Source organism: Scyliorhinus canicula, chromosome 8 (genome assembly GCF_902713615.1).
Source record: "Scyliorhinus canicula chromosome 8, sScyCan1.1, whole genome shotgun sequence".
NCBI classification, from domain to species: Eukaryota; Metazoa; Chordata; class Chondrichthyes; order Carcharhiniformes; family Scyliorhinidae; genus Scyliorhinus; species Scyliorhinus canicula.
The window spans coordinates 193741375-193763050 of NC_052153.1; the positions used below are offsets into that span (position 1 = coordinate 193741375).

Here is a 21676-nt window from a genome sequence, read left to right on the forward strand (position 1 = left end):
TATCTGAAGTCTGCATACCACCAGCTCCCAATCCGCCCGGAGGACCGCCACTACACGGCATTCGAGGCCGATGGCCGCCTCTTCCATTTCCTCCGGGTCCCTTTCGGCGTCACTAACGGGGTCTCGGTGTTCCAACGAGCAATGGACCGAATGGTGGACCAGTACGGGCTGCGGGCCACGTTTCCGTTCTTGGACAATGTCACCATCTGCAGGACCACACGCCAACCTCCACCATTTTCTCCAGACGCCACAGAAACTGAATCTCACGTACAACGAGGAGAAATGCGTTTTCCGCACATCCAGACTAGCCATCCTCGGCTATGTCGTGGAAAACGGAGTCCTGGGCCCTGACCCGGACCGTATGCGCCCCCTCTTAGAACTCCCTCCCCCTCATTGTCCCAAGGCCCTCAAACGGTGCTTGGGATTTTTTTCCTACTACGCCCAGTGGGTCCCTCAATATGCGGACAAAGCCCGCCCACTCTTTAGGACCACACGATTTCCCGACAGCCGAGGCACGTCAGGTCTTCGACGGCATCAAGGAGGACATCGCCAAAGCGGCCATGCGGGCGGTGGATGAATCCACCCCATTTCAGGTAGAGAGCAACGCCTCAGAGGTAGCTCTTGCAGCCACGTTAAATCAGGCAGGGAGACCAGTTGCATTTTTCTCCCGCGCCCTCTCCGCTTCAGAACTCCGACACTCTTCAGTCGAGAAAGAAGCACAAGCCATTATGGAGGCTATCCGTCACTGGAGGCATTACATCGCAGGTAGGAGGTTCACCCTCATCACCGACCAAAGATCGGTTGCCTTCATGTTCGCCAACTCGCAAAAGGGCAAAATAAAAAACGACAAAATTCTGAGGTGGAGGATCGAACTCTCCACCTACAATTACGAAATCAAATATCGACCCGGGAAGCTCAACGAGCCTCCAGATGCCCTATCCCGCGGGACATGCGCCAGCGTGCAGAGTGACCGATTAAAAGTCATCCACAATGACCTCTGCCACCCGGGGGTCACCCGGCTCGCCCACTACATCAGGGCTGAAACCTGCCTTTCTCCAACGAGGAGGTAAAAGCGGTCACCAGGGACTGCCCGATCTGTGCGGAGTGCAAACTGCACTTCTATCGACCAGATAGGGCCCACCTGGTCAAGGCTTCTAGGCCCTTTGAACGCCTCGCGATTGATTTCAAAGGGCCACTCTCCTCAACTAACAAGAACGTTTACTTTCTAAACGTCGTAGACGAGTTCTCCCGTTTCCAATTCGCTATCCCGTGCCCCGACATGACCTCCCACACAGTCATTAGGGCCCTGCATAGCATCTTCACCCTGTTTGGTTTCCCCAGCTACGTACACAGCGATCGGGGTTCGTCCTTCATGAGCGACGAGCTGCGTCAGTACCTGCTCGACAAGGGCATTGCCTCGAGCAGGACTACCAGCTACAACCCCAGGGGGAACGGTGCTTGGGAGTGGCAGTGCGTTGAGGATTGTCAGAGGATACAGCAGCACAAAGGTTGGAGACTTGGGTGGAGAGATGGCAAATGGAGTTTAATCTGGACAAATGTGAGGTAATGCATTTTGATAGGTTTAAAATAGAGGGGAAATATACAGTAAATGGCAAAACTCTTAGGAATATAGAAAGTCAGAGAGATCTGGGTGTACAGATCCACAGATTTTTGAAAGTGGCAACACAGTGGACAAAGTAGTGAAGAAAGCATATAGAATGCTTGCCTTCATTGGACAAGGCATTAAATATGAAAATTGGCAAGTCGTGTCATGCTACAGTTGTATAGAACCTTGGTACGGCCGCACTTGGAATATTGCGCACAATTCTGGTTGCCACACTATCAGAAGGATGTGGAGGCTTTGGAAACGGTGTAAAGGAGATTTATCAGGATATTGCCTGGTCTGGAGGGTGTTAGCTACGCGGAGAGGCTGAATAGACTTGGCTGTTTTCATTAAAACGATGGAGGTTGAGGGGCGACCTGATAGAGGTCTACAAGGTTATGAGAGGCATGGATAGAGTGGAGGGGTCAGTTACTAGGGGGCTTTGGTTTAAGGTCTGTGGGGCAAAGTTTAGAGGAGATGTGTGAGGCAGTTTCTTTTTTACAGAGGAGGATGAGTGCCTGGAACGCATTGCTAGGGGAGGTTGTGGAAGCAGATACATTAACAGCGTTCAAAAGGCATCTCGACAAATACATGGATAGGATGAATATAGAGGGATATGGTACTAGGAAGTGCGGAGGGCTTTGGCCCAAGGGTGGTATCTTGACCAGTACAGGCTTGAGAGGGCCAAAGGACCTGGTCTTGTGCAGTATTGTTCTTCTTTGTGGGCTTTTATTGCAAGAGGATTTGAGTACAGGGATAATGAAGTCTTGCTGCAATTGTATGGAGACTTAGTGAGACTGCACCTGGAGTATTGAATACAGTTTGATATACTTGCCATTGTGCAATGAAGGATCACTGGACTGATCTCTGGGATGGTGGGATTGTTCTTTGAGGAGATTGAGGTGACTGGGCCTTTATTCTCTTGAATTTAGAAGAATGAGATATGATCTCATTGTAGCACACAAAATTCATAATGGGCTCAACAGGTTAGATGCAGGACAGATGTTTTCCCTGGCCTGTGCAGTGTTCTTTGCCAGGGAACACAGTCTCAGAATAAGAGATAGGCAATTTAGGACTGGGATGAGGGGGAATTTCTTCACCCTTAAGATGGTGGTGAATCTTTGAAATTCACTTTGAAATGCACATGAAGCGCAAATGTCACCGTACAAACTGCAAATGTTAACCTTGTGTGCCAAGAATGGTACTGAACATATAGAACATCCTCACTTTTGACCTTGAGATTGGAAGGAAAGTCATTGATGAAGCTGAAGATCGTAGTGCATAGGAGACTACACTGAAGAACTCGTGTTCTGGGAATGAGACGATTGACCTCCAATCTTCCTTTATGCCAGGTATGTTCCAACAAGTGGAGGGTTTCCCACCCCCAATTACTTCATTTTTGTGAGGGCTGTAGGGTTGCTTGATTCCACATTCAGCCAAACGATGCCTCAACGCCAAGGGTGAGAGACAGCAAGGGAACATCACTACAGTAGTGCTAAAATCACTTATGATTCTTCTAGATGGCAAACATGTTTTCTGTAAATAGTCATTCTTTACTGGACAAAGAGTTAGCACGTTATTTGTGGACAGTATCTCAGCAGAGTTCAATCCTATACTCAGCTGACAGCCACAGGTTTGCACTTTCTGGTAATGGAAAGATTAGCAGGGCACGCAAGATATCTGCCATTACCTTCTTCATCTGATTCATGGTCTTGGAACAAATGGTCTTCTTCAGGCAGGGTACATTTCTGCTGAAAGTACGGAATCTCTTTCACCTGGCAAAAAGTGCAAGATGGAATTGTTAATCTTACAGCTTTTTAAAAAGATTTTACATGATCAGACATGGGTTAGGCAACAAATTACCTGTTCACACCAGTTAAGGAAAAGGGAGGCGGCCAGGGAGATAGGAAGAGTGAAGGACAGAGGGAGGACCACGGTCTTGGACCCAGTGGGGTGAATGGGGTGTTCAAAGAGTTTTACAGTCGGCTGTATAATTCAGAGCCCCCAGCTGGGGTGGAGGGAATGAGGCAGTTTTTGGAAGGGTTGAAGTTTCCGAAGGTGGAGGAAGGGTTGGTGGAGGGGTGGGGAGCCCCGATCGGGATTGTAGAAGTAGTAGAGGCCAGCAGTCGGGCAAGGCCCTGGGACCAGACGGCTACCCAGTGGAATTTTACAAGAAGGTTTCTGGGATACTGGGCCCACTGCTGGTGAGGGCATTTAATGAGGCAAGGGAGCGAGGTGTTCCCCCAACAATGTCACAGACTTCGATTTAATTGATCCTGAAGCGGGAGAAGGACCCAGAGCAATGTGGGTCAACAGACCAATCTCCCTACTGAATATCAATGCCGAATTGATGGCCAAAATTCTGGCCTCGAGGATAGAGGACTGTGTTCCGGGGATGATGAGAGAAGACCTGACGGGGTTTGTTAAAGGCAGACAGTTGGGCAGGGCTTTATTGACTTGGTTCGGTTGCTGTACCAGTGTGCGGTCGAACCGGGTTAGTTTGGACTATTTTAGACTCTACCGGGAGACGATCTACTCCTATATATTTCTGACCCGTTAGGGGGATGGGGGAGATTATGTGGATCTTAGGGGAATTTGGCCTGTTCTCGGGGTATAAATTGAATATGGGGAAAAGTGAGGTTTTTGTGATCCAGACGAGGGGGCAGGAGAGGAGACTGGAGGAGTTGCAGTTTAAAGTGGTGGGAGGGAGTTTTCGCTACTTGGGTATTCAGGTGGCACGGGGATGGGAGCAGCTACAGAAATTAAATCTGGCCCGTTTAGTTGAAGAAATGAAGGAGGACTTTCGGTGGTGGGACATGCTCCCGCTGCCACTGGCGGGGAGGGTACAGACCATGAAAATGACGGCCCTCCCGAGATTTTTGTTTGTTTTCAAGTGCCTCCCTATTTTTATACCAAAGGCCTTTTTTTAAGCGGGTGAAAAATGGGCTTTTGTGGGTGGGTAAAACCCCACAAGTAAAGAAAGTACTGTTGGAGTGGTGCAAACCTGTGGGGGGGGGGGGGGGGGGGGAGAGATGGGCACTGGCACTGCCGAGCTTGAGGAACTACTACTGGGTGGCAAATATAGCCATGATTAGGAAGTGGGTAGTGGGGGAGGGGTCGGTGTGGGAGCGGCCTCATGTAAAGGCACAAGTTTGGGGGCATTGGTAACTGCCAATGGGGCATCTGCCGTTCTCGCCGGCCCGGTACTCCACAAGCCCAGTGGTAGTGGCGACCCTGAGAGTCGGGGGGGGGGGGGGGGGGGGGGGGGGAGCAGTGGCTGAAGCATATGGGAATGGAGGGAGCGTTGGTGTGGGCTCCAATTTGTGGTAATCACTGGCTTGTCCCGGGGAGGATGGATGGGGAGTTTCGGAGGTGGCAGAGAGCAGGGATTGAGGGGCTGGGGCATCTATTTATTGATTGGAGCTTTTCCTGTCTGGAGGATTTGGAGGAGGAGTTGGAATTGCCAGGACGGAATGGGTTTCGGTATCTGCAGGTAAGGGATTTTGTGCGAAGGCAGGTTTCGACTTTTCAGTTTCTACTGCCACAGGGGATCCAGGATAAGGTAGTTTCTGGAACCGGGGTGGGGGGGAGAGAGGAAGGTATCAGAAATCTATAAAGAACTTATGGAGTGGGGGGAAACCCAGATAGGGGAGATAAAATGTAAATGGGAAGATGAGTTGGGTAAGGAGTTAGAGGCGGGCCTGTGGAAGGATGCTTTGAGCAGAGTCAACACGGCTTCATCATGTGCTAGGCTCAGCCTGATACAATTCAAGGCGGCCCACCGGGCACACATGACAGTGGCCCGGATGAACAAGTTTTTTGGGGTAGAGGACAGGTGTGCGAGGCATGCAGGAGGGCCCGCAAACCATGCCCACATGTTTTGGGCATGCCCGAAACTTAGGGGATTCTGACAGGGATTTGCGGATATCATGTCCATGGTACTAAAAATGAGGGTGGCGCCGAGTCCAGAGGTGGCGATTTTTGGAGAGTCGGAAGACCCGGGAGTCCAGAGGGCGAGAGGCTGACATTTTGGTCTTTGCCTCCTTGGTAGCCACGAGACGGATATTACTACCGTGGAGGGACCTGAAGCCCACGAAATCAGGGGGATGGATTAGCGACATGCCTGGGTTTCTCAGACTTGAGAAAATGAAGTTCGCCCTGAGAGGATCAACGTTAGGATTCGTTCGTTCGGAGGTGGTGGCTGCTTATCGACTTCTTCAGAGAAAGCTAAACTGTCAGCAGATTCAATAAGGGGGAAGGTGGCGGTTAGGGAGGAGTTAGGCTCTTTTTTTGTCTAGATTAGGCAGAAACAATGGGAGATGGTGGGATGTGTTATGCACTGAACTATGTTTACATTTGTATTTTGTATTGTTATAAAACCATAAATGCCTCAATAAAATGTTTGTAAAGATAAGCAAACTACCTGTTGATTTACTGAAGAACAAACAGAAACACAGTTGCTTAATGGTTTTATGGGCCAGGGTTTAGAGAACCCCAAAGTGTATCATGGAGTTCACCTGACCCACAACCTTTAATAGATTGTGGTATGGGGAGCACACGGCCCACTCTACAGGTGTGGTACAGCAGAAATGGAAAAGTATTTTTTAAAGCAAAACAATGTTTATTCTATGAACTCAAGTTAACCTTTTTAAAACACAGTGAACATCTTTGCAACCATTAATTCAAATATAACCCCCAAAAACTACAACACTAAGTGATGCTTACACTGTCGTTTTAACATCCATTAGACTTAAAACACCTTTTAACAGAAGCACATTAGGTTTACATTCACTACTGAGAACATTTATAATTCTGAATTCATCAAATGATCAAGAGATAGTCTTTTCATTGCAGAGAGAACAGCAGTAAACCTGCTGTCTGGCTTCAGCTCCAACACTGAAAACAAAACTAAAACACACCCTGCAGCCTGCTCAAAAGTGAAAGTAAAAAGCTGACAGACAGCCCAGCTCCACCCACTCTGACATCATTGCAGTAGTAAACACTCATTTCTTAAAGGTATTCTCACTACAGATATTTATATACACACTCATTTCTTAAAGGTACTCTCACATGACAGTGGTAAAGAACTGGAATATTGTTGAAAAGAGAGACAAGCTTTTCTGGCAACACCATGTGTGAATCTTATTGTTGTGTGGGCAGCATGGTAGCACAGTGGTTAGCACCTTTGCTTTACAGCAGCAGGGTTCCAGGTTCGATTCCCCCTTACGTCACGGAGTCTGCACCTGCTCCGTGTCTGCGTGGGATTCCTCCGGGTGCTCCGGTTTTCTTCCACAAGTCCCGAAAGACGGCTTGTTAGGGGAATTGGACATTCTGAATTCTCCTTCTGTGTACCCGAACAGGTACCGGAATGTGGCGACTAGGGGATTTTCACAGTAACGTCATTGCAGTGTTAATGTAAGCTTACTTGTAACAATAATAAAGATTATTATTACGATGCCAGGTGCATAGGCTGCATGTTCCAATGATTGGTTGCATGACTCAAACCATGTTCTTTTGGTTGTTCGTAATACAGTGCATACTCAATTAGCCCACCCATGCAAAACCCAAAATAAAATGTCTACCTACTACTGTTAGATGTGATTGTGCAGCACCTGCTAAACCGGCACTTGTGCCTGAGTGCACTCATAGGTACACTGGCAATCAATTTAAGATAATCAAAGATCATAACGTGACTTATTTACATTTGCTAAGTGACATGTATTTATACACAGGGAAACAAAAGGAATATGTTGAAGCTTTGCAACGTTTTGAACTACCCGGGAGTTTGGAGAGCCTATAATTCCTTGTAGGTTCGCCAAGGTCAGTCAACTTGTCAACCAATCTCCTGCAGTACATATTATTACAATGGTTTGAAATTTGGCATTCTTGCATTTATCTTGATGAGTGCTTCAGCAGCATGTCTCGCTTTTCAGAAACAAATAGGTAAATTAACAAGTACTTCAAAGTAACTGAGAACTTCACAATTCCACCTAAGAATATGGAAAACAACAAAGATGCCTCTTCTGCGGAAACATTCAACATAATAGTGAATGGTCAACATGGTCCACAATTAGTTGATGAGGTTGCTATCTTGCACCTTTTCCAGTCACCCACAGAGTAATTATTGACCTGGTGGAAATGGATCTCAGATACACCATGAAAACTGTTTTGAACATATACCGCAGAAATGAAATTAAAAATCATCACTCCTAAGCCTGCTCCACCATTCATCCTGATCATGGCTGATCATCAAGTTCAATAAATTGATCCTTAATCATTTTAACCCCAAGAGCGATATCTCATTCCTTCTTGAAATTACACAACGTTTTCGCCTCAACTACTTTCTGTGGTAGTGAATTCCACAGATTCACCACTCTCTGGGTGAAGAAATTGCTCTTCACCCCAGTCCTTAACCTCAAACTATGACCCCAAGTTCTGGACTCCCCCATCATCGGGAACATTCTTTCTGAATCAATCCTGTATAATCCTACTGGAATTGTATATATTTCTATGAGATCCCCTCTCACTCTTCTAAACTCCAATGAATATAATCCTAACAGACTTAGTCTCTCCTCATATGACAGTCCTGCCAGCCCAGAAATCAGCCTGGTAAACCTTCGCTGCACTGCTTCCATCCTTCCTCAGATAAGGACACCAAAACTGCACACACAGCTAGAGAGCGATTATTTTTAACAAGTAATGGCAGGTACACTGTCCCACCAACACTCAGATACACATCACATCCCAACATCTCCCTTATGCACTGAGATAACTCCTTGCCCACAAGCAATGACAGAGCTCCAGAGCCTCGAACCCTTGCCCTAGGTAATACAGGCAGTAATCTGCCGAATGATCCCTCTATATGTCTTACCTGGAACAGCTCATTGACATCACTAGGCAACGAAAGGCCTATGTAATCGTCTGTGCTGCCATAGGTGGCTGTGGAGACCATGGAACGTACAGAAGAAGAGCGCTGAAGTGTTGTATGATTTATTGGACTTAATAAATCCTCTTTGTCCAGTGAGGCGAAACTCAAGGCTTTGATAAATCTGAATAGGAACATGTGAAGATGAACAGGTATCAGAGCACTCTCTACTGACCAACTGGAACCAGTGGTTCTCATCTGCTCCACTCCAAGGTGCCATTTGTTATAAGAATTCCATGGGCCCCCTCCCCCGCCACAAAATACAAACTATATTTTCGTACAAAAATTAGTTAACTCATTAAATATATATTTTATTGTTTTTGTGTTTATTTACGTGAAACGTTTTGCTTTTATTGAGCAACAATTTGTGCCAATATTTAGCTATAACATCAATTCCTAAATAAAATGCATTTCAAAATGACTATTCTGTGCTCTCCTGGCAGGTCTTCCACATTCAGCCCTCCCTCCGTAAACCTCAGGTCACCCAAAACACGCACTGACTCCCTTTCCCCAACACCCCACCCTACATTGGCTCCTAGTCCACCAATATCTTGATTTGAAATTTTTTACCTCGTTTTGAAATTCCTCCAGGCCATGTCCTGTCTGATTCTAATCTCCACCAGTTCCATAATCTGGAGATATCTGTGCTCCTCCAATTCTAGCCTCTTGGGCATCCAAGATTTTAGCCTCCTTAAACCTCTTCACCTCTCTTTTCTCCTCTTTCTTAACCCAACTCTTTGAACAAGCTTTTGGTCATCTGACCAAGTGTCATATTTTGGTTGATAATATAAAGCACCATAGGACATTGTACTGCGCTGTACAAGTTGTTGCTATTACAACCTTTTTAAGATACAAACTCAACATGCAGTTTTCCAGATAGGGCTACATGTATAAAGTGAAGCAGACACAGATGGAAGATGTTATTCCCCACTCCCTCAAAGTGTCTCCTTTCTGAAGGTGCAGGTATATTGCAATATTTAACTAAAAGATAAGCATACTTACCTTCTTGGTGTCAACCTTGAATCTAGGCTACCTGTCTTCATGGTAATTGTGTCTGTGAACAGCACATCCTTTGCTGGAGATGCCAGGGCTTCAGAGTGTGACAGCGATGAGTGCATCCTCTGTTGCTGCAGTCGTTTCAGAGTTGCATACCCAAAAGCATCACGTGGGCTCGTATAGCTAAAGTTGTAGTCGGTCAGGCTTTTTATGGTAGTGACTGAAGGTGCTTTGAGTGACTGCGCCCTTCGGGGGAGCGTGTGTGAAGATCCCAGGGGGACAAGTGAAACAGAGTTCGACTTGGACAGAGGTAGATGGTTGGACTGGGGAGTGAGGGACACACTGGTTTTCACCGTTCGTGCACTGACTATTGTATTCAGGCTGCCACAGTCTGTGTCAGCATTGGCAAGGTCCAGGCGGACTGTTTCACCGGATGGACTAGAGCTGACAGAACTCATAGAGCTAATACCACTTGTCGTTGTATCCGTGTTAAAGCTCTGGCTACGGCTTTTGAACTGGGTGCCAGTCGTACCATCCCCCATTGACCGGTCCTTGATGATCGGTTCCTGGTGATTATCCCCCAAAACAGTTTTTGGGTGCTTTAGTTCAGACTCCGAGATACTTTGTGAGCTTCCTCTGTTGCCATGATCCCGGCTGCCGACAAATGATGTCTCCAAGCTCAAAGTATGGCTCTTGTGCAGTCGGTTACCGTTGAAGATACTGGTAAACACTTCACTGTGCAAATACTCCGTGCTGTTAGCTGGCTCAGTGACAGCCCTAATGCGCCGCTGGACTTGCTTCCTCTCTGCAGCTGCTTTGGCAGACTTGGAATCACTGCTACTGCGCAGTTTCTTGCTAGGCAGTGAAGTCAGATTGTTGAAGAAGCGTCGAGGGACAAATCTGGAAGAACTGAGGATGCTAAGTGGGCTTCGTTCCTTCTCCTTAGCAGATTTGGGTCTCTCTAGCAGAGACGGGTCTCCCTCCTCTGTGATATCCAGGAAAAAGGTGCTGGTTGTACTACTCCCATATCGATCATCTTCCAGAATAAACATGCCTGTAACACAAAAGCAGCCCATCATTAATCTGTGTTGGTCATGTGAGGAGCTCTATAAAATCTTGTCCAATTGAGATGGCAGCGTTGAATCAAGCCACACCGCAGGCCTATCATTTGGGAGAATTGACTAGTGCAGCCAACCTGAGAACGGACCCATTAACATTTGGGCTCTAAACTGTAATACCCATTGAAGGAAGAGTTGCCCCTCTATCATTTGCAATGGTCCGTACTTGACAGTTCAAATGAGCTGAATCTGTTGGCACCATTCTACGGTACAGAACTGATCACCTTGTTAATGGAGAGCACAAGGCTGGTTAATGTGCAAAAAGAAGCTTTTATGCATATGAAGTTAGCCTGAGGGAACATTGTATCTAACGTGCTGTACCTGCCCTGGGAGTTTTTGATGGGAACAGTGTAGAGGGAGCTTTACTCTGTATCTAACCCCGCGCTATACCTGTCCTGGGAGTGTTTGATGGGGACAGTGCAGAGGGAGCTTTACTCTGTATCTAACCCCGTGCTGTACCTGTCCTGGGAGTGTTTGATGGGGACAGTGTAGAGGGAGCTTTACTCTGTATCTAACCCCGTGCTGTACCTGTCCTGAGAGTGTTTGATGGGTCGATGCACAGGGAGCTTGAATTTGTTTCTAACCCAGGGGTACCTGTCCTAAGGAGTGTTTGATAGGGAGTGTAGAGGGACCGTTGCCCTGTATCTAGCCTGTATCTGGTGAAGGAGTGCTTGCTGCTGAAAGTAGTGTCAGAATTTGAGAGATGGTCAATTAATCTCACCTTGATGCAAACAAATCAGCAAAAAGGTACACAGGCAGACATGGTAAATGACAGCATTATAACATCACAGGACAGGCCCAGCTGGTGTGTTTAACCTAATTGTTCCAGGATTGAAATGAATGAAATGAAATGAAATGAAAATCGCTTATTGTCACGGGTAGGCTTCAATGAAGTTACTGTGAAAAGCCTCTAGTCGCAACATTCCGGCGCCTGTCCGGGGAGGCTGGTACGGGAATCGAACCGTGCTGCTGGCCTGCTTGGTCTGCTTTAAAAGCCAGCGATTAAGCCGAGTGAGCTGCACAAGTAGAAAGGTTTTAATGTATTCGGAAATCCTGAAGCTGCTTTTAAATCAAATTTATTGACATGTTGCTCCCCCTATCACCAGCCCTCTTTTTGGCATCTTCTGATCTCATTTGGCCACAGTTCTATTGCTGATGTTTTGTGTAAAATTGCCAATTAATGCCAATATTATCAGTGTGATTTGTTGTGCAGAGATGAGGAATTTCTTCTCTGAGAAGGACATTTGTGTTTGGAATTCTCTTCCACAGGCAGCATTGGAGGATGAGTTATTGATTATATACAAGGCCGAGTTCACCTTTTTTTATTCACTTCTGGATGTGGGCATCGCTGGCTAGGTCAGCATTTATTGCCCATCCCTAGTTGCCCTTCAGAAGGTGATGGTGAGCTGCCTTCCTGAACCGCTGCAGTCCATGGCAGCACTGTAGCACAGTGGTTAGCACTGTTGCTTCACAGTTTCAGGGTCCCAGCTTGCATTCCTGGCTTGGGTCACTGTCTGTGTGGAGTCTGCATGTTCTCCCCGTGTCTGCGTGGGTTTCCTCCCACAAGTCCCGAAAGACATGTTGAATTTGGACATTCTGAATTCTCCCTCTGTGCACCCGAACAGGTGCTGGAATGTGGCGACTTGGGGCTTTTCACAGTAACTTCATTGCAGTGTTAATGTAAGCCTACTTGTGACAATAAAGATTATTATTATGAAAAAATGAAAATCGCTTATTGTCACGAGTAGGCTTCAAATGAAGTTACTGTGAAAAGCCCCTAGTCGCCACATTCCGGCGCCTGTTCGGGGAGGCTGTTACGGGAATCGAACCGTGCTGCTGGCTTGCCTTGGTCTGCTTTCAAAGCCAGCGATTAGCCCTGTGAGCTAAACAGCCCCCTATTATGTCGTGTAGGTACACCCACTGTGCTGTCAGGGAGGGAGTGCCAGGAAATAGCCCCAGTGACAGTGAAGGAATACCGATATATATCCAAGTCAGGATAGTAAATGACTTGGAGGGGAACCTCCAGGTGGTGGGGTTCCCAGGTAACCGCTGCATCTCGTAGATGGTACACGACTGGTACTGTGCAGTGGTGGAGGGAGTGAATGTTTGTGGTTAGGTGCCAATCAAGTCGGCTGCTTTGTCCTGGATGGTGTTGAGCTTCTAGAGTATTATTGGAGCTGCATTCATCCAGGCAAGTGGAGAGTATCCCTTTACACTCCTCATTTCTACCTTGTAGATGTTGGTCAGACTTTGGGGAGTCAGGGGTGAGTTACCCACTGCAGGTTTCCAAGCCTCTGACCTGCTCTGATATAATTACAATGGCTATGGCTAATCTAGTTCCGTTTCTGGTCAATAGCGAGTCCCAGGACGTTGGGGTGGAGAATTCAGCGGGGGTAATGCCATTCACTGTCAAAGGCCGATGGTTTGATCCTCTCTTATTGGAGATGGTCATTGCCTGGCACTTATGCGACGACAATCTTACCTGCCACTCGTCAGCCCAAGCCTGGATATTGTCCAGGTCTTGCTGCATTTGGACCCGGACAGTTTCAGTATCTGAGGAGTTGCGAATGGTGCTGAACATTGTGCAGTCATCAGCGAACCCCACTTCTGACCTTATGATGGAAGGAAGGTCGTTGATGAAGCAGCTAAAGATGGTTGGGCCTAGGACACTATCCTGAAGAACTCCTGGAGGTAAGATGATTGACTTCCAAACACCACAACCATCTTCCTTTGTGCCAGGTATGATTTTGAACAGCGGAGTGTCGTCCCCCCCCCCCCCCCCCCCCCCCCCCCCCCCGATTTCCATTGACTCGGGTTTTGCTAGGGCTCCTTGATGCCACTTGGTAAGATGCTGCTTTAATGTCAAGGGCAGTCACTCTCACCTCACCTCGGACATTGAGCTCATTTGTCCATGTTTGAACCAAGGCTGTAATGAAGTTAGGAGTGGTGTGACCCTGGCGGAACCAGAGTGTCCGTGAGCAGGTTATTGTTGAGAAGTGCCACTTGATATCACTGTATGTGGACCCCAAACGTACAATCTCATTCGGAATTTAACATATCCAGCAACTCCAGATTCTAAGTCTTTTGTCCATCTTGTAACATCGATAAAGGATCATTTCAACCCCAGATCGTCTATCATCGTGTTGCGTTTTTAAGCTTACCTCTGCTGTAAGGGAACCAGGGGAGATGACTGTAACAAACACAGCAAAATTCAGAAAATTGACAGAGCCATGCGGATTTGGATCATCAGTGAGTGACATGCTGCGGGACAGATTGGTTTGCGGCATAAATAACAAAGTTACAGAAAAAGCTGCTAGCACAGAATAAGATTTCTCTAGAGAAAGCCATAGAAATAGCTCAGGCAATTGAGTGCACTGAGAAAGGTGCTCTCGAGTTACAGTGCATGCAGGCAGGCGAGGTGAATCGACTGTGACGCAATACGTTTGTAAGTCGGGCAGGCAAAATCGAATGCGAAAAGAGACAAGACCAGAAACTCACTGAGCAAGGCAGAAGACAGAAGGAAAAAAACGGGTCAACAACCCAGAAATCATGATGAATGTTATAGGTGCGTGGGAGATCACCCCCAGGAAAGATGCAAATTCTGAGATTCTATCTGTTTTGGCTGCAATCGCAGAGGCTACATCCAAATTAAGTGCCGAGCCAAACAGAATGCACCTGGATTGAACAAAAAAAAACCTAAACTCCAGTGCATACTCTGGAGCATGATTCAGAAGAGAAAATGGAGATGTATCAATTGAATGTCAAGATGAATAAATTGACTCCAATCAACACCCTGATAAACGGGTAGCCATTAAGCACGGAAGTGGATACCGGTGCTTCTGTTACCATTGTCTGGGAACAGATATTTAAATATCTTCAAGGCAGAGTTCAATCCCTAATGCTTTTTAAAAAATATTTTTATTCAAGGCCTTTCAACAAAATATATATAAAATATCAACAATCAAGAACATCTGAAGAACCTAGCAAACAACCCCGACCTTCCAGCCCCCCTGCCACCGACCCTCAACCACGTCCCGTCCTCCACTTTTAACCCCCTTACCTCCCCCACCAAGAGTCCCACCTTGCTGACCCGTCAATCCTCCTTGAAGAAATCGATGAACAGTTTCCACCTCCGTGTGAACCCTTTTACCGACCCCCGCAGAGTGAACTTGATCTTCGCTAACCGTAGGAATTCTGCCAGGTTGCTCAGCCACACCCCTACCTTTGGTGGCTCCGAGTCCCTCAAATATAACAAAATATGTCTCCGGGCTATCAGGGAGGCAAAGGCCAATACATCGCGCTCCCCCCCCCCCCCCCCCCCCCCCCCCCACCCCACACTTCCGGGTCTTCCAACACCCCAAACATCGCCACCTCCGGACTCGGGGTCACCCTCACCCCCATAACCTCAGACAACATCTGAGAAACAGCTCTCCATTCAAGTCAGCAATGAAAAAGCAGCCAGCCACACCTTTAAGATTGAAGCTTGCTAGATTCAAACAACAATGAACAATACAGCACAGGAACAGGCCCTTCGGCCCTCCAAGCCTGCGCCGATCACATGTCCTATCTAGACCAACCGCCTGTATCCTTCTATACCCCGTCTGTTCATATGCCTATCCAGATAAGTCTTAAAGGTCACTAACGTATCTGCCTCAACCACCTCACTTGGCAGTGCATTCCAGGCCACCACCAGCCTCTGTGTAAAAAGCTTCCGCTGCAATCTTCACTGAATCTTTCCCCCCTCACCTTGAACTTGTGCCCCCTTGTAATTGTCATTTACACCCTGGGGAAAAAGCCTCCAACTGTTCACCCTATCTATAGCCCTAATAATTTTAGAAACTTCTATCAGGTCGCCCCTCAGCCTCCATCTCTCTAGGGAGAACAATCCCAGTGTATTCAATCTCTCCTCATAGTTAATACCCTCCATACCAGGCAACATCCTGGTAAACCTTTTCTGTACTCTCTCTCCAAAGCCTCCACGTCCTTCTGGTAGTGCGGTGACCAGAATTGGACACAGTATTCCAAATGTGGCCTATATAACTGTAACATAATTTTTGAGCTTTTTTACTCGATACCCCGTCCTATGAAGGCAAGCAGGCCATCTGCTTTCTTTACCACCATTTCCACTTGTGCTACCACTTTTAAGGATATGTGGACCCGCACGTCCAGATCTCTCGATGGTTCTGCCATTTATTTTATAGCTCCCACCTGAATTGGATCTACCAAAATGCATCACCTCGCATTTGCCCGGGTTAAATTCCGTCTGCCATTTCTCTGACCAATTTTGCAGCCTACCCATATCCTGTGGTATTCTCTGACAATCTTCATCACTATCTGCAACTCCTGCAATCTTAGTATCATCTGCAAACTTACTCATCAGATCCGCTATGTTTTCTTCCAAGTCATTTATATACATTACAAAGAGCAGAGGTCTCAGTACTGATCCCTGCGGAACACCATTAGTTACAGACCTTCATTCGTAAAAACACCCTTCCACTGCTACCCTCTGTCTTCTATGGCTAAGCCAGTTCTGAATCCATCGAGCTAGTTCACTCCTGACCCCACGTGATCTAATCTTTTGCAGCAGCCTGCCATGAGGGACCTTATCAAATGCTTTACTAAAGTCCATGTAGACAACATCCACCGCCCTTCCCTTGTCAATGATTTTTGTCACCTCCTCAAAATATTAAATTAAATTAGTGAGACATGACCTCCCTCGTACAAAACCATGCTCTATTTCGTTAATAAGACCATTCACTTCCAAATGTGCATAGATCCTATCTCTGAGAATCTTTTCCAACAATTTCACTATCATTGACGTCAAGCCTATAATTACCCGGATTATCCTTGCAATCCTTCTTAAATAACAGTACAACATTGGTCATTCTCCAATCCTCTGGAATCTCACCTGTGGCCATTGAGGACACAAAGATTTCTGTCAGAGACCCAGCAATTTCATCTCTCCCTCAGTAATCTGTGTAGATGCCACCTGGCCCTGGGGATTTGTCTACCGTAATGCTTTTTAACACACCTAACACTTCCTCCTTCGTAATAACGATCTACTCTAAAGTGTTTACACATCCCTCTGAGACACCACCATTCAACGTGTCTTCTCCTTTGTGAATACCGATGCAAAATACTCATTAAGGACCTCACCTACATCCTCTGGTTCTACACAATTTACCTCCTTTGTCCTCGAGTGGACTAACGCTTTCTCTAGTTACCCTCTTGTTCCTAATATATGTTTTGTGACCCCTTTTGTCCTCAAAGAGCTTGAGCTCTTTTCTACTTTCCTTGTATTCCTCAAGTGCTTTATCTGTTTTTAGTTGCCTGTACCTCACACATACATCTTTTTTCTTTTTGACAACATTCTCAATTTCCCTGGTCATCCATGGTTCCCGAATCCTGCCTTTCCTGTCCTTTCTTTTTACTGGCACATGCCTGTTCTGCACTCCCATCAACTGCTCCTTAAAAGGCTCCCACATGCCAAATGTGGATTTACCCTCAAACAGCATCTCCCAAACAACAGCCTCCAAATCCTGCCTAATCTAGCCTAATCTTCCCCCAATTTAGCACCTGAACCCTAGGACAACATTTGTCCTTTTGCCATGAGCATCCAAAAGCTTACGGAATTGTGGTCACTGTTCGCCACATGTTCTCCCACTCCTAACTTACAGAATGACACCGCAAGCTACTATGGGCGAATCCCCTGCAGAGCTACTAATGGGGAGGTGCCTCCGGACCAGTCTTGATTCAGTGTTGCCTAATTTACCAGGGAAGGTGGAGGTGAAACAAGATACACAAAAGAGATATCACAATTCTGGTAAAGGCGATAGGTCCTTTGAGGTGAATGACTTAGCAATCGCCTGGAACATTAAGGCTGACCCAGCCTGGGTCTCCAGAAAGATCAGAAAAAAAAACAGGCCCCATGTTCCTTTCTTGGTTGATCGCCATGGAAGAAAAATAAGGAAACGTGTAGATCACATAAGGAGGAGATAAACTAACACAATACAAGTAGAGCTGGCTGATCTAGCAGCACCTACCAGTATTCCACCGATAGTGCCAAGTTCAGTGGGACCTGTTACCCCAGAGGAAAGGCCCCGTGTTGTTCCATTGGGAACTGAATTAACGTCTGCACTAATGTATCTCCTGAAACTACAAACCACTCGACTGCTGCTCAAGACAAACTACCTCACCTGTGGTTGAGCCGGACAAGAGCTAAGGCGTTCTCCGGGAATTTGGAAATCTTCTGACAGACTAACATTTTGAGTGATTGTACAGTGTTACCCTACCATTTTGTTAATGGATTCTAATTGTAAATAGTTGCTTGTTCAGAAATATGGGAATTAAAACATTTTAAAGGGGGAGGGAGATGTGGTAGCGCGGCAGAGCCCGTGGAGCAGCGGTTGACTCGCAGAGCAGCAGAGCACAAGTGCAAACTCAGAGAGGCGATTGAGCGTTGGCCAGTGGATGCCCGGGGAATCCACGAGTAGGGTGACATTCTTTGTCCTCCTTTGTATTTAATTAAACTTCAATAAACAAATTTGCTAACTTTCACCTGCTGAGATAGATAGAACAGTACAGCACAGGACAGGCCCTTCGGCCCTCGATGTTGTGCCGAGCAATGATCACCCTACTCAAACCCACAAATCCACCCTATACCCGTAACCCAACCCCCCTTTAACCTGACCTTTTTTAGGACACAACGGGCAATTTAGCATGGCTAATCCACCTAACCCGCACATCTTTGGACTGTGGGAGGAAACCGGAGCACCCGGAGGAAACCCACGCACACACGGGGAGGACGTGCAGACTCCGCACAGACAGTGACCCAGCTGGGAATCGAACCTGGGACCCTGGAGCTGTGAAGCATTTATGCTAACCACCATGCTACCGTGCTGCCCGTTGTACATGAAAAGAAAAGGAAATAAAAGAAAATACATAATAGGGCTAATAATGATGACACTAACTGCCAGGATTTAGATGTGAGCAACACACCCCGAGAGCCAACGAGCATTCAGATCCCAACAGAAGTTAACACTCCCAGGAGAGAAGCAGAGATATTTATCTATGTTCAGGAAATAACTAACCAGTCAACAAACATGGTATGTTTCACATGGTGGTTTATGCTGGAGGCAAGGTGATTTAATTGTACTGAGGGTGCACGGCCAAACTCCACATCATAAGATACTCACTCTGAGGCATTGACTCACTCTCACTATTATGTCTGGAGCTGGTAGATTCTGAGTTGAGGCTCAGTGTACTGGGGACTGACGACAGCTCATTGTACAGTTGCTCCATGTCATCGGGTGCCACAGGCCAGGGCTGCATGCGGCTGTGCCTGACTGAATCCCAGCCTTGCAATTTCAGGATATCACATCCCTGCTTTGTTTTCGCCAAGAGGCCCAGTACGTACAGACAGGTCCTATGGGGGCAGAGCACAGAAACAAAGTCAGTGGAAACAACCAGCCATACTTAGGTCCTTTCTTGAAGGCACAATCCCAAGAGTGGTCAAATGATCACTATAGTAGGATTATTACTGGAGACGGTTCAGAGTGACTATTCGCGTTGCTATTGGGGAATAGTATTTAGAAGGACTCTGCAGAACTAATCAAATCCTTCCTGTAAATACATGTATTCACTGATTCACCTCTTTCAAAATATACTGGCAGGCTAGTATAGGCTTTGCGTCCCTAGTAGCCCGCCGAAGGATTCTGTTACAGTGGAAGAATGCAAGGCCCCTAAGCGTGGAGACCTGGATCAGTGACATGGCGGGATTTATAAAATTGGAAAAGGTCAAATTTGCCCTGAGAGGATCAATACAAGGGTTCTATAAACGATGACAGCCTTTTCTGGACTTCCTGGCTCAGAGATAGGTAACGTGGTCAATAACATCAGCAACCCGGGGGGAGTGCACTATTGTAGTGTCTATTCTGTAACTTTATAGTGTGTTAATTTGCGTTGTTGTTAAAATGCTGTGTTGTTCATGGAGGTGGGGCGAATGTATATGATTGTTAATATTATTGTTATTTTCAGTATTTTACTAAGGTGTGTCAATGTTGTATAAAATCAAAATTTTTCAATAAAAATGATTTCAAAAAACTATTACAAAATAACTCTGACCCTCTTTAAGCAGCAATTTTGCAAGCAATCATACCAATTGTAGCAATTATACAATTGACAAGAAATTGGCCCATTTTTATTTGGTCTGTCCCTTATGCTTTAAATGGGTTAATACTGGCATAGTGTTCCATCCTGTGCTCTGTAGTTAACTGGTGCCCAATACCTAGGATCAGTATAAGCATGTTATTTTTAAATTTATTCATGGGATGTGGTCCTCACTGGCTATGCCAGCATTAACTGCCCATCATTAATTGCCCTTGAGAAAGGGCAATTAACCACGTGGTGTAGGTACATCCACAGTGCTGTTAGGGAGAGGTTTCCAGTGAAGAAACGGTGATATATTTCCAAATGGATGGTTAGTGATTTGGAGGGGAACTGCCAAGTGAAGGTGTTCCTTTGCACCTGTTGCCCTGGTCCTTTTGATGGTAGCGGTCGTGGGTTTGGAAGGTGTTTAATAAGGAACTTTGGTGAATTCCTGCATGGCATCATATAGATGGTACACACTGCTGCCATTGTGCACCGGTGGTGACAGGAGTGAATGTTTGTGGTTAGGGTGCCCATCAAATGCGCTGCTTTGTCCTTTAAGATGTTGAGTTTTTTGAGTGTTGTTGGAGCTGTACTCATCCAGGCAAGAGGAGAGTATTCTATCACAAATTTGACTGGTGTCCTGTAGATGGTGACAGGTTTGGGCAGTGAGTAGGTAAGCTACGTGCTGCAGAATTCTTGGCCTCTGACCTTCTCTTGTAGCCACAGTATTTATATGCACTACCACTAATTGGTGCGGTTTATTAGTATTAGTAAAGTTTACCAACAGTAGTGTTAGAAAAGATGGGACCTGTGAGGGAGGAAGACGGCTTTTGCACTATGTTTATATTTGTATGTACATTGTTTCTTCTGTTGTTGTTATAAAACCATAAATACCAGAATAAAATGTTTATAATAAAAAAGTTTACCAACAGTAATAAATTTTATTAGTATTAGTAAGATTTATTCTTAGTAACAGGTAGCAAGGATTAGCAACAGTTACCAAACGTAAGGTTTATTTGCAATAAAAAGTTATCAGTTAATAAATAGCGTAATGGCAGGGCTGCTCCAACCTTGAGTGTACATTCTGTGCGATATGGGAACTAGACACTTCCCATGTCCTGGATAGGAGTTTGTGCAGGAAGTATTGTCAGCTGCAGCAGTAGCTGGCGTCACTGTAGTGCGTCTGAGAGGCTGAGAGCTATGTAGATGGTGGGCGGAATTTTCCGGCCATTGGGGTTCTTTTTTCCCACTGGTTGGATGCCCCTGCATGCGGGTTTCCCGACGATGAGGGATGGCTTCAATGGGAAATCCCATTGACAAACAGCGGGAAGAGGAATCCTGCCACCAGCAAATGGTGCACCGCTGAGAAACCAGCCCCCAACTTAAGAGTTATGCAGACGTGGGGGAAAACGGGTGAACAGCAGTCAAAAAGGAATAGGCAGATAGAGTGTGAGTCCCCCGAGTGCTTCCCATTCCCCAAATATTCAGTTCAGAATACAACCCTTCTGGGGAGTGCAGCCTGTGCCAAATCTATGACGGGTGAATCAGCTGCACGGGGAAGGTGCAAGTAAGGTTTTGGAACAGCAATAGGTGATTCGATAGTTAGGGAAATAGATCGGCATTCCTATGGCCGCAGTCGTGAATCGAAGAAGGGGTGTTGCTAGAAACATGGTACAGAAATGAAATGAAAATGAAAATAAAATCGCTTATTGTCACGAGTAGGCTTCAATGAAGTTACTGTGAAAAGCCCCTAGTCGCCATATTCTGGCGCCTGTTCAGGGAGGCTGTTACGGGAATCGAACCGTGCTGCTGGCCTGCCTTGGTCTGCTTTCAAAGCCAGCGATTTAGCCCAGTGTGCTGAACAGCCCCAGAAAGGGGGGGGGG

At 46.4% G+C, this 21676-nt stretch overlaps 1 protein-coding gene across 1 annotated transcript in view; it reads right to left on the reverse strand.

Annotated features, from left to right (window-relative positions):
* The window catches only part of rictora (RPTOR independent companion of MTOR, complex 2 a), a 266098-nt gene that overhangs the window by 22590 nt on the left and 221832 nt on the right, over window positions 1-21676 (reverse strand). Inside the window, exons 30-33 of the mRNA XM_038805955.1 lie at window positions 18838-19067; window positions 9531-10578; window positions 8475-8652; window positions 3294-3378 (exon numbers count right to left, since the gene is read on the reverse strand). Coding sequence (XP_038661883.1) covers window positions 3294-3378; window positions 8475-8652; window positions 9531-10578; window positions 18838-19067 — 1541 coding nt within the window. The remainder of the gene's footprint in view (window positions 1-3293; window positions 3379-8474; window positions 8653-9530; window positions 10579-18837; window positions 19068-21676) is intronic.